The following is a 19,498-nucleotide window of genomic DNA, read 5'->3' on the forward strand; positions in this document are numbered from 1 at the left end:
GGGTAGAATAAATTATGTTGGGCTTCCCGAGAGCCTAGCAAATTTTTTCTATAAATAGTTTTCCTTGCAACCATTTTTCCTTTGTACAAGTTTAAAGACAAGGCAAGTTTTTAAATAGATAATAAGATTTTGCAGATTTTTTTAAATACATTTCCGAAAAAAATTGAATTTTAAGGCAAATTTAACAATATTTCAAAAATCAATGAAACTTCCATTGGGTCGTCCGAGGTCCTGCAAAAAATGTAAGAATAGATTTTTTGACAAGTAACAAGAAAACCTAACAATTTTATTCATAAAAACTATGGGTTTATGAGAAATATATAACAACTTGATAACCGAAAAAAATTTAATTTTAAGGCAAAGGAATTGAGTCTTTGCAACAAACTCTGATTTTCTAATCCCTATATCTTTGGATTCCAACGTCGTAAACCTTAGACATTTCAAACTATGGCTTTTGTTAGATCAAATAATATAAGTTTGAAATATCAAAGGTTTAAGACATTGGGTTATAAAGATATTGGGATTAGAAAATCAGAGTTTGTGGCAAAGACTCAATTCCTTTTACAATATTTCAACAATCCATGAATCTTTCTTTGGGTCGTCCGAGGTCCTGCAAAAAATGTATAAATAGATTTTTTGTCAAGTAACCTAACAATTTTGTTCATAAGAACTTGATATTTATAAAAATAAATTTTATTATATAAAATATTTCTAATATCTTACAGTACATTTATCACAAATAATTTACATTGGTAATTAGGGGAACACTGAGAAATATCCACATTCTGAAAATTTTTATAAATACAGAATTTTGGCAAATATTTCTTTAAAACAAAAGCAAGAAATAAGTGATTTTTATTTTTTCTAAATCTTTTTATCCAGGGGGATTAAAAAATTAGAAGGTATAGATAGTTCAGATTTCACGAAATCAACATCTATTAAGGAAAGGAATTGAGTCTTTGCCACAAACTCTACATCCCTACATCTTTGCAACACAATGTCGTAGGCCTAAAATATTTCAAACTATAATTTCTCTCAGATCAAATAATCTAAATTTGAAATATCAGGTTGCGAACATATGGGGACAATTTGAATTTTGTGTCAAAAAATGTACAATTCAAAAGATATGCACAGTGTACAGTGTACACAATCATTTACAATTTCTCAAATATTTGCACAGCAAACATATAATGATTTTGTGCCTAAACTCTTTGCTTTTGTATAATTTCTTCAAAAGTTTTGTACTGTACAATATCCATTCATTTTATCAATAATTCCAGAATACACTCAATTTATTACAGAAACGGTATCTTTGTAATCTATTAATGCTCTGATATCCAAGGTTTTATTCTATTGGAAGTTTTGTATCCACAATTGACTCAATATATTACAGGTATGATATCCAATCTTGTATTCTATTGGAAGGTTTGTATCCATATTTCAGACCATTTATTACAGAGGAATAATATCCACTCATGATGTTTATCCATTAAATAATCTGATATCCACTGTCATCCAAAATATCCAGGTTCTGAAAATAAAAAAATTATGAAGCAGCATTTTTAGAAAAGATGATCAGTTTGCGTGCCTAGACATAAATAGTTTATTTCCTAGATTTTCCTATTTTAGATAAATTATGTAAAAAGTTTCAAGTTTTAAAGTTTAGTGTCTCGGCTTATTTTTCCTTACTTTGCAAATTTTTTAACTTTTTGTGTTACAATTGAAAGTGTATTGGATGTAGAAATATTAAATTTGATGATTCAGTAATTGGTTTTAAATAAAATATTATTTTCTTTGTAGGGATATAGCAAGCATAGTGATGTAAGCAGCTATTATTTTGAAAACCAACTCATACTATATCACATGAGATTTATTAAATATTTTGTATTCATTCAAAGTTTGAAAAGTTTTCAAATATTCTAAGATGTGTCATGAATATTATTCTGATTGAAAATAGTTGAAATTCCAATATTTTTCACAAGACTGTAATATATTTACCAAATATAAATATACCGGGAGTTCAATATTATAAACTAGACTGTAATTTATCCTCTAAATATGAATATACCTGGAGTTCAATATTATAAACTAGACTGTAATATATCCTCTAAATATTAATATACCTGGAGTTCAATATTATAAACTAGATTGTAATATATTTACCAAATATAAATACACCGGGAGTTCAATATTATAAACTAGACTGTAATATATCCTCTAAATATGAATATATACCTGGAGTTCTATATTATAAACTAGACTGTAATATATCCTCTAAATATAAATATACCTGGAGTTCAATATTATAAACTAGACTGTAATATATTCTCTAAATATAAATATACCTGGAGTTCAATATTTTAAACTAGACTGTAATATATCCTCTAAATATAAATATACCTGGAGTTCAATATTATAAACTAGACTGTAATATATCATCTAAATATAAATATACCTGGAGTTCAATATTTTAAACTAGACTGTAATATATTTACTAAATATGAATATACCTGGAGTTCAATATTATAAACTAGACTGTAATATATCCTCTACCTGGAGTTCAATATTATAAACTAGACTGTAATATATCCTCTATATATGTATATACCTGGAGTTCAATATTATAAACTAGACTGTAATATATCCTCTAGATATGAATATATACCTGGAGTTCAATATTATAAACTAGACTGTAATATATTCTCTAAATATAAATATACCTGGAGTTTAATATTTTAAACTAGACTGTAATATATCCTCTAAATATAAATATACCTGGAGTTCAATATTTTAAACTAGACTGTAATATATTTACTAAATATGAATATATACCTGGAGTTCAATATCATAAACTAGACTGTAATATATTTACTAAATATGTATATACCTGGAGTTCAATATCATAAACTAGACTGTAATATATTCACTAAATATAAAATACCTGGAGTTCAATATACGCCTCCTCATCTATCCCTACTCTCCAATCATCACAGTCTCTTCTAAACTCAGAAATAGAACGTTTATATCTCACATCCTCCCTGGAGATACAGATGGAGGTTAGAATATCAATGACCAAGAATATCTGACAAATCAGAAACAAATAAACTAAGAGTTGAAGTTCTAATCTAAAAACTAAAAGAGTAAAATATAAACTGAAAACATGATCCATCTTTGTATCCCTGTTTATCCATGCATAACTTGACTCCAGTGCTTCCCGTCTTCTAAACTGTTGAAGAATATTCAACTCTTCTATTCTCTCCTGAACTCAATATTTATAAAATCTGGATCTTAGATTTAGGTTTAGAGACAAAAATTTAGTTTTTAAGGTTTAAAATATTCTAAATCTGTTCAAAATAGGTTGTATGAAACTAGTTTAATCAGGGCATACTGTACGAAGCAGGAACTGTTCATCCAGAAAAATGATCTAAATGATTATTTTATAGTAGGGATTGAGGAATCTAAACTCTGTCCAATCCTACAATCTCTTAGAATTCACACTTTCGTTTATGATTAGTTGTAAACATTTAAATCAATGAAATATCTATTGTATCCTAATTGTGTTTATAGTATGTTATAATTCCGGAACTCCAATCTACTGGGAAACGGCAACCCCTTCTCTATTTGGATTAACTCTTACCTATCACATGGTGGATATATTGTGAATGCCCAGAAAAAAACTTCAATTTAAACGTAATAGATATTGATTTAGGATATCGAGTTCAGCCGATGTGGATAAGATGTAACCAAGTCAAAAGTTTAAGCCTCTGAATAATTTTATGATTATCTGTTGATTCCAAGATTATGATCTAAATATTGACTCTCCTGGTGCAATAGCATCTTCATATCCTCTTCACTCCTCAACCTTATCAGCAACTCAAGCTCATTCCCATGCATCACTAGACTACCATCTTCATTCTCATTTGATTGATTGATTTCATTCATTAGTTCATGGATTTCTTCATCCTCTCTTCTGCGGAATTTATTTTCTTCATTTTCTCTGAGTCTAAGCAATCTTTCTTCTTCTTCAATTCTTTGAATCAGTTTCTCATCTTCTTCCTGTCTTTTGCTCTTGTATTCATAATCTTCCTTTGATCTGCACACCTGGATTTTCTGATGCCTATGCTGAACCAGGATTGAGGTTTCATGTCTTTGCAATCTTTGATGGAAGTTTTCTCTCCTGGTCCATTGATCAGTTGGTTTATAGGGTTGAAGGTTAGGAATATTATCATCAGGGTTTAGAATGGTTTTATTTTGTAAATGATTGATTTTGGTTTCATTTTCAGTTCTAAACATTTTAACATCCTTTATATCTTTATCTCTTTCTTCAATAAATTGTTTTGTTGTCTCCTCCTCCTCCTCCTCCTCCACCTGGAGGTGGATTAACTCACCCTCCTCCTTGGCCAGGATCTCAATATCTTGATCTGTTCTACTGGATCTTGAAGATGTTGGTTTCTTCTTGTTTCTCACAACCTCCATGATAAATCTAAAAATGCAAATTTTCCAATTAGAAATATTTTCTGCATTATCTATTCTGTTGCAAGAATGTGATATTAAAGTCTGAATCTTGTCTTATACTTGCACAAGTATTTCTTTTATATTAAATTTTCCAAGACAATTGAATTCTCTGTGGTGTAAAGTTAGCAAGGTACAAGTTGGCTTCTTGATTGAGATAATGTATTTTTTGATCAGCATTGCTAGATAATTTAATCAATACAGATAGTTTCCCCACTTTATTCCTTGATTTTTACATTATTTAATAAACTAGCTGACCAACTTGAATGCAGGGCTGTACATATTGTTTTTTGTTTGTAGATTAGAAAAGTTTTAAAGACAATCAACAAGATTCTTAAAAAGAATGTTTTCACTTGATTTTATAAAATAAAAATTCTTGATTTTTTTAAAGAGAGATTAAAAAATAAATATACTTGGTATAAATATGAATTTAAAAATAGGACTCCTTCTAATTTAAATGGTATAAAAATAGAAAATAAATAAAAAATAAAAGTACATTACTTCCACATCCCCTTTCCATCATTCCAATCTCCAGAATCAGCCATGGTCTTATGCCAAGCTCTAAAAAAACAAGAAAATTAAGACTTTATTATTCAGAATGTTGTTAAATAATAGAAATTTTGGTTTAAAATTGTTTCAAGAAGACAGAAAAATGAAAAATTTTAATGCTGAGATGAATTTTATAACTCACTATTCTTCTCTTGATTTGTTTGCAAGATTTTCAATATAATTTTTTGATATCTTGACAAATTACAATGTCAAGAATTGTATTATTAGATTATTCTGATAATATCAAGATTCTTAATATTATTTTGTGTTATCTTGACAAATTACAATGTCAAGAATTGTGTTGATAGATTACTCTGATAATATCCACTCTGTGCAAGTATTTCTTTAAACTCTAAAACAATATGGAATATAATATATCTAGGAATAAAACTGTACTGGAGATTCATATTTTGGGCTTTTTATTTCACATTCAGAATTTGAATATAATTACGTTAAAGTTTATTTTGATCTATTGTACAATATTATTTAATTTTTGAACTACAAATAATCCAACATGATAGTTTCCATTCTGGTTGATACAATGATTGGTAAGAACGTAATGTAATATTACAGTTTTGTAATTCGACAATATTTCCTGTAAAACTTCATATCCTTGATCAAAAATATCAAGTTTAGTTTCTTCCTGTAGAATTTAAAATAAAAACCACGGTTTCATGATAGACTTTAAATTCAATATTTTATGTTGGAAATAAAATGAACTCAGAGGGTTTTACCAATACCAAGAAATGAAATTGTAAAATATATTGAACTAAATTGGTCTAAATAAAGATTATCTGTATGTCAGGTAGATGGCGCACCTGTATGGCAGGTATATGGAGTACCTGTATGTTAGGTAGATGGAGTACCTTTATGTCAGGTAGATGGAGTACCTGTATGTCAGGTAGACGGAGTAACTGTTTGTCAAGTAGATCGAGTACCTGTATGTCAGGGATATGGACTACCTGTATGTCAGATATATGGAGTACTTGTATGTCAGGTAGATGGAGTACATGTATTTCATGTAGATGGAGTACCTATATGTCAGGTAGATGGAGTACCTGTATGTCAGGTAAATGGAGCACATGTATGTTAGGTATATGGAGTACCTTTATGTCAGGTAGATGGGGTAACTGTATGTCAGGTAAATGAAGTACATGTATGTTAGGTATATGGAGTACCTGCATGTCAGGTAGATGGAGTACCTGTATGTCAGGTATATGGAGTACATATATGTCAGGTAGATGGAGTACCTGTAGGCCAGGTAGACGGAGTACCTGTATGTCAGGTAGTTGGAGTACCTGTATGTCAGGTATTTGGAGTTCTGAGGCCTAAAAAGCTCACTTCCATACCGATCGGCGTAGTAAAAAGTAATATTAAACATTTTTGTATTTCAGAAAAGAATGGGAGTCATTCGATAGTATGGACTTCCAGGTTGGAATTGTTAGGTTATAAACTTACACAATTTTATACAGAGTACCTTTATATTCGGTAGATGGAGTACCTGTATCTCAGGTAGATTGACTACATGTATGTCAGACATATGGAGTACCTGTATGTCTGGTATATGGAGTACCTGTATGTCAGGTATATGGAGTACCTGTATGTCAGGTAGATGGAGTACCCCCACAATGAGAACATAAATGCTATGATAAGTCCGTCTGCTAAATGTACTTGAGGTTGAGGGACTCCTCTAAGGTTTAGAGGAGGGAAGGGAGTTGTTCCAGGTTCAGAACTGAAAATATAGTCTTCTTTAATATTTTGAATAAAAGTTAAATACTCGGTTAATAATTGTTGTTACATCAAGAACCAGTTTAGTTCATAAATAATACCGTATATGCAATAACAACATTTTAAATTAACACATTTGTGCCATTTTATTGAAGTTAATGACAAATCGTTCATATTTAAAACAAATCACAGTTATTTAAAATGTCTTATTACACTGTTTATTCATGTATTTAAACCTTAACATAAAAACGATTAGGAAAATGTTGGGTTCTGACTTTAAGGAATTGAGTCTTTGCCACAAACTCTGATTTTCTAATCATTATATCTTTGGAACCAAATGTTGCAGACCTTAGATATTTCAAACTATGAGTTCTGTTAGATCAATTAATCTGAGTTTGAAATATCAAAGGTTTACAACATTGAGTTCTAAAGATATTAAGGTTTAAATATTTGATTTTGTTACAAAGACTCAATTCCTTTATGATTGCTCCTATTTGTAAAATTCAAACCTATAAATTTATCTCTAAAATGGATTTCAACAATTATTTAACATTCTATTTATTTGAGTTTACTGAAAACTCATTATTTGGTTACAAAATAATTTGCGTAAACTTCAAAACCATTATTTATTAATAAAAAACAATATAAGAGTTTGATTACAATTAAATATCATTCAAAGAAATAACACACTATAATTCTTTTACTGAGCATTTCTAAAAAATGTTTCTTAATTTATCAAAATTCTTAAGCTAGCATTTGAATAATGAACATGGATATTCAAAGGTTTACCAAGGAAGTTTTTAGATAAATTAAGAAAATAATAAGAATCCTTTTACAATGTCCTAAACTAAATTGGAGGAATGAACAGAAGAAAGGTTTTTGATATTTTTAAATATTGACTTTACTTCTTTCCTTAAATAGCTGATATAACCCTCAATTAACAATACCCACCCACTTCCCTCATCATCTTCATTAATTCTTGTTTAAATAATTTGTGTAATTTAGGTTTGTACGTTTATAAGAGCTTTAAAGAAATTGAGTTTTTGCTACAAACTCAAATTTTCTAATTTTCCTTTGCTGTTGATGAAAACCATAGATATTACAAACTTAGACTATTTGATCTATTAGACTATATGGTTTATAATTCTAAGGCTTACAACATCAGGTTGCAAAGATAAAGGAATAAATAGATTAAAGTTTATGGCAATAATTCATTTCCTTAAGTATGAGAATATTGAATTTTTCATTTAAATATTTTCTCATTCTCAAGACGGGATTCTTAGTGCATAAAGGAAGATTGCTCAAGAAAATAGATGATGTTTATATTCAAGTTTAAACCTGCTTTCAACAATCTATTAAATACAGGTTATATAGGATTATCTAAACTTATAATTTATAATTAAATACTATACTCATATATCATGATACAGTGGTAGGCATTGTTCTTTTTTATATACTTATATAAACTTTATATATTAAGAATATGTTTATATTTACAGGCAGTTTGTATTAAAGCCCGGTTTTAGGCCTAAAGGGAGGGCTTTGGGTATGTAGGAAAAGTCAGAAAATTTCAACAGCCTCAGACCAATACTTTTTGAGTTATTTAAAAAAAACTACAGGGGGGGGGTCAATTTGGAATTGGAATAGGGTTAATATTAACATATTTTGTTTACATAATTATACTTAGAACCTTATTTACAAAATTATAATTTCCACAGAAACGTGGTTTATAAAATATCTAAATCTTTATTCTATATTTATATTTGTCTGTTTGTTTGTTTGTTTGTGTCCAATAAAAGTCAAAACGGCTGAACCGATCATGCCCAAATATTTTGAGGGACCTATGTGACCCCAGGGAAGGTTTATGGATAATCCAAATTTAGAAATTTAGCCTCCAACAAAATTCGTTTTCATTAAATTCTAAAAATCCACGATTTTTTTTTATAAGAACCATGACCTTTTTTATTTTTTTTTCACAAAGTACACAAAGAAAAAATGTTCAAAATTGAAATAGAAAATCCTAGTTATAGTAAAGAAATTAAAATGTGATCTGACCACTCCATTAGGTAACATCCATCAAAAGTCACAAGGAAATTATATATTTGGTAAAAAGACTTAATTACTATCACCAAAAAAGTCCTGTGAAAAGTCCTGGAATTATGTATTGCAAAGAATTCAGGAGGTAAAATATATTTCTATTATTATTATTCACCTGAGACGTTTCATCAGCTCATCTGTACTGTTAGCTGTTAAACTGTAGTTGCTGACTGTCAAATTGTACTTACTATCTGTTAAACTGTAGTTACTGGCAGTATTTATCTGGTTGTTGCTGTTGTTTCTACTCCTGTGGATAGTTCTACTCCTAAGGTAGCTGTTGCTCCTCTGAATGTTGTTCGATTGTGTTGTTGTGAGTAGAGGGTTTAATATTGTAGAATTAGAAGATTCAAGGTTGAAGGCTGAACCTGAGAGAATAGAAACAATTGTAATATTGTAATTCATTCCTAGGATTTTCCAAATTACAAGTTTGAGAATGAATAAATAAATATTGAAAATATTCAATATTTGAGAAGGATTTTACTATTTTCTAATTTTCTAAATGGAATCTCTGAGAAATTTAAAAAACATTATTTCTTCTTTACTAAAACTCTAAAAAGTTTCAAGCAAAGATTTCTCTTTAAGAGATTTAAAGTTTTCTTCTATTACCTTTGTTTTGAGTCCAGTTCTGTTTCCTTAGATTAGTTTGTGAAATAGAACTCCTGGAATTAAAGTAGTTTACGGAATATAATTCCTGGAATTAGAGTAGTTTATGAAATAGGATTCCTGGAATTAGAGTAGTTTATGGAATAGGATTCCTGGAATTAGAGTAGTTTGTGGAATAGGATTCCTGATATTAGAGTAGTTTATGGAATAGGATTCCTGGAATTAGAGAATAGGATTCCTGATATTAGAGTAGTTTATGGAATAGGATTCCTGGAATTAGAGTAGTTTATGGAATAGGATTCCTGATATTAGAGTAGTTTATGGAATAGGATTCCTGGAATTAGAGTATTTAATATTTATGGAATAAGATTCCTGGAATTAGAGTAGTTTATGGAATAAGATTCCTGGAATTGGAGTATATTGTGGAATAGAACTCCTGGAATTAGAGTAGCTTATGGAATGGGATTCCTGGAATTAGAGTAGTTTGTGGAATAGGATTCCTGCAATTAGAGTAGTCGGATGAAAATAATTCCTGGAATTAAGAGATGTTCAAAAATAAGGGTTTTAGAGATATTTTTTCAATAAGTAAGAAACAAATAATTTGTATGAACTTTTTCCCTAATCTTTTTAAATCTAAGAAAGGGTTTGAATTAGGTGTTTGCAAATGCAAGATATTATTTTTCACAAACGTAAACGTAAACGTAAACGTAAACGACTTATTATAAAAAAATCTTTTATTGAATCAGACAAAAATACTGAAAAATGATTTTGAATACATTGAATCAGAGGATTCCCACTACAAACTAGAAAGCAGGAGAACTTTTAATTTATGCGATATTGCTGGTACAACTTTGTGACCTTGAAATCTGTAGGTTTGATTTTACACATAAGTATGCGGGTATCCGGTCAAATATTAGAAATTAAAAACAGTTTTGCTTTTTTCAATACCGAGTTCTAATACCTGGAATAAGAAGATCTAACATTATCCTTAGAAATTTTAGAGAATGAGGAGAAGAGGTAGGATGGTCTATTCCCATGAGTCGACATTTTTCTTAAAATTTCAATATTTCTTGCATTTAATTCTAAGATTATTTGATTTTAAAATTAAAAAATGTTTCCGTGATTTTCTGTTTCTATTGCTATCACAGCAATAAATTCTTTATTACTAAAATAAAATAATATTAAAAAAAATATAATAGTATTAAAATATAATAGTATTAAAGAAATATTTATTTTTACAGCATGATCATTTTTACAATTGTATGACTTTACAATAATGAAACAGAAGAAGAAGTTTATTTTAAGATAAAGGATTTTTTTTATGTTTGTACAAAGTTAGTATATTTATTTACTAGATAAAAAATATTTGAAAAATCAGTTTCAAGATAAAGAATAAAAATGTATTTTTTACCAATTTACAATATTGGTTTTCTGAAAGAGTAAAGTTCTTTTATATAAAAAAAACAAGAGAGAGGAATGACGTCATCAAGAATATAAAATTCTCCATTTCCTTGCAGATTTATTTAATAAATTTTCATAGATGTAATTTAAAGGGACCGTTCACTTGTTTGGGTAATTTCAGGGTAAACTAAACAGCCTAAGCGCTATTCATTGGTAATAGTGTTACTGAAAAAAACATCAAATAGTGTGTATAGAGAGGGACCGTCCCTTTGCGCTCAAATTCTGAACGAAAAATCGGCTTTTTCTCCGGCCACAGATGTCTTTGAAAAGTAAGACTATTACCAATGAATAGCGCTTAGGCTGTTTAGTTTACCCTGAAATTGCCCAAACAAGTGAACGGTCCCTTTAAGATTGATCTCTTATATCTATCAATATATTTTATCTATCTATCTCTCTGTCTGGTTGCCTGTTTGCTTACTAGCATCCAAAACGTGAAAAAGGTAAGATAAAGAAAAAACCAAAGAAAAGAAAATTTTTTCTTAACTATCTCAAGGGACAGTTAAGTAACATCACATCCCTTTGTAGAGGTAGATCAGTGTTTTGTCAACAACGTGTATTTTTAGTTTATTAAGGTTAGGCGCCATAATATGTAGAGTAATATAATATAATATTTACCATTAATTCTGTATTTACATATAAATACATTTACAATATGATCTATGTATATTCTTGTATATTATTAGAACTGGGCCATTAATTCTATATTTACATATTCATAAATTTACAATATGTTCTATGTATATTCTTGTATATTATTAGAACTGGGCCATTAATTCTATATTTACATATTCATACATTTACAATATGTTCTATGTATATTCTTGTATATTATTAGAACTTGGCCATTAATTCTATATTTACATATGAATACATTTACAATATGTTCTATGTATATTCTTGTATATTATTAGAACTAGACCATTAATTCTATATTTACATATAAATACATCATCTAACAGAATGCATAGTTTGCAATATCTAAGGTCTACGACATTGGATTGCAAAAATTGCAAAAATTAAATTGAAAAACATTAAAAGTTAAAAAAGATAACTTTGCACATCAGTTTGGAACTTTTTACCCCTGTAATTTATAAATTTATGAAAAAAAATCTGGAGTTTTAAACTTTTGATTCCTTCTGAATTAACCAACTTATAACAATAATAATTAACCTTTATGCCAAATCAAAACTTTGAAGCAGATTGAAAATATAAATATCATAGATATCTATATCTATATATAAATTTGGCTTGTCTGTTTGTTTGTTTGTCTGTCTGTTTGTATCCAATAAACGTCTAAACGGCTGAACCGATCGGGCCCAAATTTTTTGTGGGACATCTAGGGACCCCAGGGAAGGTTTATGAAAAATCAAAATTTCAAATATTTGTCTCTTTCAAAATTCGATCGTCATTAAATTTTAAAAAATTTTGAAAATCCGCGAAATTTTTTGTTAAAAATCCGCGAATTATTTTTGTTTTGTTTTACGATGTACACAAAGAGAACATGTTCACAACTAATGTAGAAGATGGGCGCGAAGCGCCCTCTAAGGCTAGAAAGAAGGGCGCGAAGCGCCTTGAATTTCTAGTAATAAAAAGACATTCGTATATATATATAATAATGCCTATAGCCGGCCAAACGGCTGGACCGATTGGGCTGAATTTTTTTTGGACACTAGGAGTGGCCAGGGGGTAATATATGCTTAAAAATTCATATTTTTTTTCAAATATTTTTTTCATTTACTTTTTAAATTAAAAAAAATGTTCCACGGGCAACACCGGGCTCTTCATCTAGTATTTAAAAATGATAAAATTAATAAAAAAACTTATATCTTAACAAAAGAATAAACAGTATAGTTTAAGATAGATTCCATGAGAAAAGTTATTTTACAAAGTCTAAAATATTACAACTGATTTTAAAGGATTCAAAGTCAAACATCTCACTTTAACTTTGTTTATACAAACTGTCAATGATATAAAAATGAGAAAGGAAAATAAATAGTTTAAAGAAACAAAATCATTGATATCTAATCATTGAAATCATGCTTACAGTCCCTTTAAAAAGGATTATTTTGTAAAACACAAATTCTTTGAAAAATGGTAAAAATTAGAAGCTCAAATGGATCCTTCTATCTTTAATATTTAAAAGCATTCAGATTATTGGTAGATTAGGTTTTATCATAGTTTGGACAATTACATGTTAAATAAACAGACATTAGGATTCAACTCAGCTAGATGTCTTCATAAGGAATACATTACAATTTTTCAGAAAGCATTTAGAAATGAAAATACGCATCATCCATAAACTAATTTCAATACATTTGTAAAAGTATACCAAGAAAACTATAAATATTATTTCTTATTATGTTTTTGTATTTTTTTACATTATAATTCAATCCTAATATAAGACACAGGCATTATGGGCGCTTCACGCCCATCTCCTATTTCAAGTTTTTATTCTGGCTCTTTTTGAAATCATCTACTATTTGTACAACGTAAAACAATAGCAAAAAAGTTAACAATATTTTTTCGTGGATTTTTAAAATTTTACTTAAGCTATAAACCTTTCCTGGGGTCACGTGAATTTGTCTCAACAAATTTTAGCTTACGTTAATTGGAAACAAACAGACAAACAAATACACAGACAAGCAAAGTATATAGATAGAGAACATAGATAGGTTTGGATTGGAAGGATGGAGAACTACTGAACTATATTGGGAGGCTCAGAATTTAGAGGATTCATGAAGAAAACCAGACAATATTGAGAGCTACACGGTTTAGATTGTACGAACATTGTACGGTATAATATGGAAATTTTCTTTGCACGCAAAATATCCAATTTCATCTTATTATTCTATCTTAAATAAATTTAGACTTTGTCACTAAATAAAATTTTCTAATCCTTATATCTTTGCAACCTGAAAGTAGAAGCCTTTGATATTTCAAACTTTTAATTTTATCACTCAGAATTCAAAGTTTAAAATTACTAAGGTCTACGACATGGAGTTGCAAAGATATAGAAATTGTGGCAAAGCCTCGATTCCTTTAAACTCAGTCAGCTTAATCTGTGCATGCAAAATCGTTGATAATCCTTGAATAATGTTTGTGGAAAATTTCAATTATAAATAATTTAATTAGTCAATTATAAATTTCTGATAAATGCTACAAAGGCAAATCCTTGAGGTTCAGTCCATTTGAAATCAGCCACTTTTTGATATTATTAAATAAAAACTTGTTTCTCAATAAAAATGTAATGTTTTAAAATGTTTTCGGATGAGAACAATTGTGCATTTAACTCCACAGTTTTTGCAGAAAACATTAAAAACCACAAAATGAAAATCAAACGATTCAATTTCTTCTTTTTTTAAATTGAGCATGCTATTTATCTCCGCTGGTTAGCAATAATTGTGTGTTATACAATTACACACTAAATTAGCAATTAAACTTAGCTTATGAAAATAAGTTTGCTTTTACTTTATTGGAGCAATAATCTACTTTATTGGAGCAATATTCTTGACCAATATATATAGTTTTTAGAGGAATTAAACCAAACTGAGCAATTTAGCTCTATGCATGACTTGGCAGAGAATAAAAGTTTCTCCTCACTTGTTTTGCTGATAGGGGGTTGAGCAGAGCAAAGGTTGAGTAGACTGTAAAGCAGAGTGTTAAGCAATAAGTTTGCCTGGAAGAGAGCAATAAGTTTTCTTTAATGACTCTGCTGTAAACCAAAATGAGCCGTAATGCTCTGAAATGAACTGGAATGTCTGCTAAATAAAAAATATGTTAAGTGCAAGATAAATAAGAATAAATAAAGCGTGATAAGATGCACTGCTCAAATAAGGTTTTAGTTTAATAAGAACAAGAAAATATTTTCATCAAAAGTTTCAGAAAAGATCAAAACCAGCGCTTTTATTAATAATGAATTACCAAAATATACCACTGCTTAAACTAAGCTAACAAAAACAAAGATTTCACTGGTTAAATAAAGCCTTTTAGTATAAAATTCTACCTCAGACCCGTCGATTTCTTAAACAAAATCCAACTAACAAAATGATAGAATTCCAAATTATTAATCAGAATAACAATTTTAACCAATTTGACTTAATGCATACAAATTTGAACAATCTTTCTAACCTGGTAGAGAGACCAGATGACCAAGGATACTGCACGGATTTTAGTGTAAACCGGTTTAAAGTTATAAACAAACAGTAAATAAACAAACAGAATATGTAAAAAATAACAAAGAATATTATTTTTTTAGATCCAAATCACAAATTTAATCAAATTATTTATGGAATTGTTCTAAACTCACAAAATACGCTAAGGGACTGCTCTCAATTTACAAAACCGCACTCCAGCTACATTCTTCAGCAAATAATTGAGAACCATAAAATAAATTACACAACAGGTGGCTGATTTCATATGGACTGACCCTAAATAAATATATTATTTAAATAGTTTCAATCTGTTTAGCAACACCTATAACCTATCTTGAATAGCTTTCAATCCCTCTATACCATGTCTTCCTAGTCCCTACCTACTTATATACCTACCTACATACCTACTTACCTACTTGTCTCCCTAACTAATACCTACAAACTTCCCTATTTACCTCCCCACCCTCCCACTTTACTATCCTCTACCTAACTGCCTATATACCTACCTACATACCAAAAATGTAAGTATTGAATATTTATTAAATATTTGAAATAATCTTTTTATCAAAAACACTTAACTTTTTACTTATGTCAGTGTTCATCAGTCTTCTTGTATTCATGAAAAATAATTCCTGCAAAACCTGGATCTAAACATTTATTGATTTGAATGCAGAGGTAATTAGAAATACTGGGTTTAGGGGTTTTCAGCCCTTTTAATTCTTAAACTGTAGTTTACAGTTTTCTTTTTGGAAGGAGTCATTTTTGTCATCTGATCCTTCTGCACTTGGTGTAAACTATGTCAAATAATCAATAGTAATTTCTCTGTTAACTTCAACTAACCAATATTGTTTAAGAAACAAACACAAAATATATAGCATGACTAAACCACCTTATTTGTTTCTACTGGGATTTCTGGAAACCCGGAACTCTAGGAAAAGTAAATTAAAATATTAACATTAAACTAAACAAATTATGTATTCATTAATATAATTTCTAAGTCAATTGTATTTTCTCTGCAATATATTGTAGCGGAGGTACGATCTTTTGATCTTTTAGCGATCATCTGCTCAGGGAGAAAATAGAAACCCTGTCTGTAAATCTCGTCTATTAATAGAATCACGCTAAGTTCAGAGCTATTAATAGAATAATGCGAAGCCAAGGACCCAATTCTTCTACCTGATACTACTAGTTTTGGGTGGCTAGAGCACGGGTAGAATGGACATTGACCCAGGGAGTTTGTTGGTGCATAGTCCTTCACAGGAGTCTAAGGATTTGATAGCAATGATATATGATCGTTCCCACCCTTATACAAGAACTATAAGAAGGCCTGTTGAAAAATACCCCCTCCCCCCCTGTTAGAAATAAACCTCCCCCCCTCAAGATTTTGCTATTGATGATAAAGGAGCCCCTGTACTGCTTTTATCATCAAAATACTTTGTAAAAATACCTAAAAAGATGTCACAGGCAATAAAAGTTAAAGTGCCTGTGAACCCAGCTTCTCTGATTAATGTACAACCACTTAAAGAGGGACTTCTTGATGGTGCTCTGCCAGCAGTCTACAAACACAAGACACAGAGCAAAGATAAGTCCCTTTGTATTATGTATGTTAATTTAAGTGACAAAGACCTAATTATTTCGCCCAATCAATTAATAGGTCAGGGTTCAATGTTATTAGAGTCAAAGTCCAAACCAAAAGTGAATGTAGTAAAGCAAGGGGCAAAAGATCCTGCCGTCACAGAGAAAATATGGGCAGATTTGAAATTAAATGAGAATTTAATTTTGAACGAAAATACAAACATTAGACAGATGTTGTATTCAATGATAGATGATAATCAGGATATTTTTACCACTGAGGACTGAAAAGTGGGCAAAACTTCCTGGGAAATGTTTAGAATTGAATTACTACCTAATGCCCGACCAGTAAATCAAAGAATGAGGCCCATTCCCCCCTCTCTCAAAGAAAATTTGCGCACACGACTTGATTTATGGCTCAAAAATGAAGTCATAGAGCCCAGCTCGTTTCCCTGGTCTTCTCCCTTGGTCCCCATGACCAAGAAAGGGTGCAGACAGGGAGTATCAAAAGTAGTAGTAGTGTAAGAAGTAGCATAAGGACTTAATATAAAGTAGCAGGAGGAAGTAGGAATGAACAGGAAGCAGAAGTAGTTGGAGTGATACGGAGGATGAAGCAGAGAAAAGTAGTCAAAAAGAGAAGGAAGGAATTAATACTATTTCAGGTCAAGACTCAAAAATTGCAAAGTGAAAAAATCTGTGACACTCCATCCCGAGGTGCATTTAGTTGAAGGGTCTTGGCAAAATAACAAAAATGATTTCCTGTTTCCAATCCTGTTTAACACTATTGTTGAAAAAAATCTGTTTTTGCTTCAAAATTTTCTCCATTGGCGGGGGTCTCACATTCACCTGCAATTTACATGATTAACCATAATAATGATATCTTTGTTCAGATGAAGAGAGGAGAGAGTTTGGGAAAGCTGGTCAGCCTGATGGTGAAGAACGAGAACAGGCCGGTCAGTACCAGAGAAGAAGGACCTACCCACCTTTTGTTTGAGGGCCTGATTGACGTCCTGGCAGAGCAAGCCAACCCGGAGGACATCCTCCTAGAGCTGGCTCTAGACTGCACACAGGGCTCCATTGTGCAAAGGTTTAGGGAGGAGGAGACAGAGTGGAGTCTGCTGGGTGGCTATGGTTGTTTCTTAACAAAAACAGTAGCTCCAACCTTGTATACCCTCAGCCTAGCTATGATTGGGGCCGGAGCAATTACAGCTCTGTCTTTCATTAGCTGGGTAGTTAAGACAGTGATTCGATTCAGCAAGACCGGTTATGATAAGTCGGGATTAGAGGACGGCTAGTTCTCTGCTAAACCCTACACCATGGACAGAGACGGATAAAGACGCTTCAAAAGTGCGAACATCTCATCTTTTTGTAAGAAAGTGATTATCAAAATCGCTGATCGTAAAAGATCAAGGGGGTGATGTAGCGGATGTACAATCTTTTGATCTTTTAGGGATCATCTGCTCAGGGAGAAAATAGAAACCCTGTCTGTAAATATCGTCTATTAATAGAACGACGCTAAGTTCAGAGCTATAAATAGAATAATGCGAAGCCAAGAACCCAATTCTTCTACCTGACTCTACTAGATTTGGGTGGAGTTTGATAAAGCCGGGAATTCCGAGCTGAGCCTGGCAACTCAACTGATACCCTGGATAAGAGTTAGTTGATGAACCCTTTCAGAAAGAAGTGGAAGTGGAATAAACTCTCTCAATCTAAATTGATCCTTGCTTCTACTTCTATTTGATTGTATAGTATTTGTTTGTATTTATAAGTTAATCTATATATAAATTTGGCTTGTATGTCTGTTTATCTGTTTGTTTGTATCCAATAAACGTCAAAACGGCTGAACCGATCAGGCCCAAATTTTTTTTGGGACATCACAAGACCACAGGGAAGGTTTATGAATGATCAAAATTTCAAATATTTGTCTCCATCAAAATTCAATCTTAATTAAATTTTTGAAAATTTTGAAAATCCACGAATTTTTTGTAAAAATTCGCAAATTATTTTTGTTTTGTTTTACGATGTACACAAAGAGAACATGTTCATAATTAATTTAGAAGATGGGCGAGATGCGCCTACTAAGGCTAGTCTATATATAAATTTGTCTTGTCTGTCTGTTTTTTGTCTTGGTGTCTGTCTGTTTGTTTGTATCCAATAAACGTCAAAACGGCTGAACCGATCAGGCCCAAATTTGTTGTGGGACATCACGTGACCACAGCCCAGCTATCCAAATTGCGTAAGCAATGTAAAGGCATATTATTTTGGCTCCAATTACGCAATTAAAACTCAAATTTGCGTAAGACTAGATTTCAAATTAGTGTAAATATCTAATTTTTCTAAAGAAAATATTTTATAACCCAGCTTTAAGTAAAAATATCATGAATTTGTGGAGATGTGTATCATTTTATTTCAGGTATACAAATTGCGTAAAAATACGCTCATTTTGTGTAATTCCCTAAAACTCTAAATCTAAATTATTTGTGAAATATCTAAAATTCCCGATACGGCATATATTGCATTTTCCAAAAAAATTGAAAAAATAAACTTTTAAAAAGAATTTAAGTTGTCTTTGTTAGCATTAAAATTGCGTAAAAATTGCGCTCTTTTTACACATATGTTTTGAGTTTTTTAAATATTGAAGAATTGAGTGGCCCAGGTGTGTGTGCATGTGCAGAGTGCAGCAATGTTATATTATATAGAAAGCCGTGTGATATGTAGATAAGGGTGGGAAGGGTGGGGATAATTGGGCAGAGAATTTACAGTGCTATATAGCACACTGGTTTTTAGTACCAAATTTCACCGCTAGGTGTCTCTATTTGTTTCAC

General features: G+C 30.6%; 1 protein-coding gene across 1 annotated transcript; it reads right to left on the minus strand.

Annotated features, from left to right (window-relative positions):
- Positions 1-680: 680 nt before the first annotated feature.
- On the minus strand, positions 681-14,755 carry LOC111706460 (uncharacterized). Its single transcript, XM_023479342.1, has 10 exons — positions 14,551-14,755; positions 10,451-10,540; positions 9,493-9,545; positions 9,002-9,251; positions 6,659-6,793; positions 5,014-5,073; positions 3,823-4,483; positions 3,180-3,259; positions 2,942-3,038; positions 681-1,531 (listed from the first exon to the last, which is right to left on the minus strand). Exons 2-10 carry the CDS (start codon positions 10,534-10,536, stop codon positions 1,490-1,492), a joined length of 1,464 nt encoding a protein of 487 aa, XP_023335110.1. The 5' UTR covers positions 10,537-10,540; positions 14,551-14,755; the 3' UTR covers positions 681-1,489.
- Between the last annotated feature and the right edge of the window lie 4,743 nt (positions 14,756-19,498).

Source organism: Eurytemora carolleeae, unplaced genomic scaffold, assembly GCF_000591075.1.
Source record: "Eurytemora carolleeae unplaced genomic scaffold, Eaff_2.0 scaffold720, whole genome shotgun sequence".
In the NCBI taxonomy this organism is placed as follows: domain Eukaryota; kingdom Metazoa; phylum Arthropoda; class Copepoda; order Calanoida; family Temoridae; genus Eurytemora; species Eurytemora carolleeae.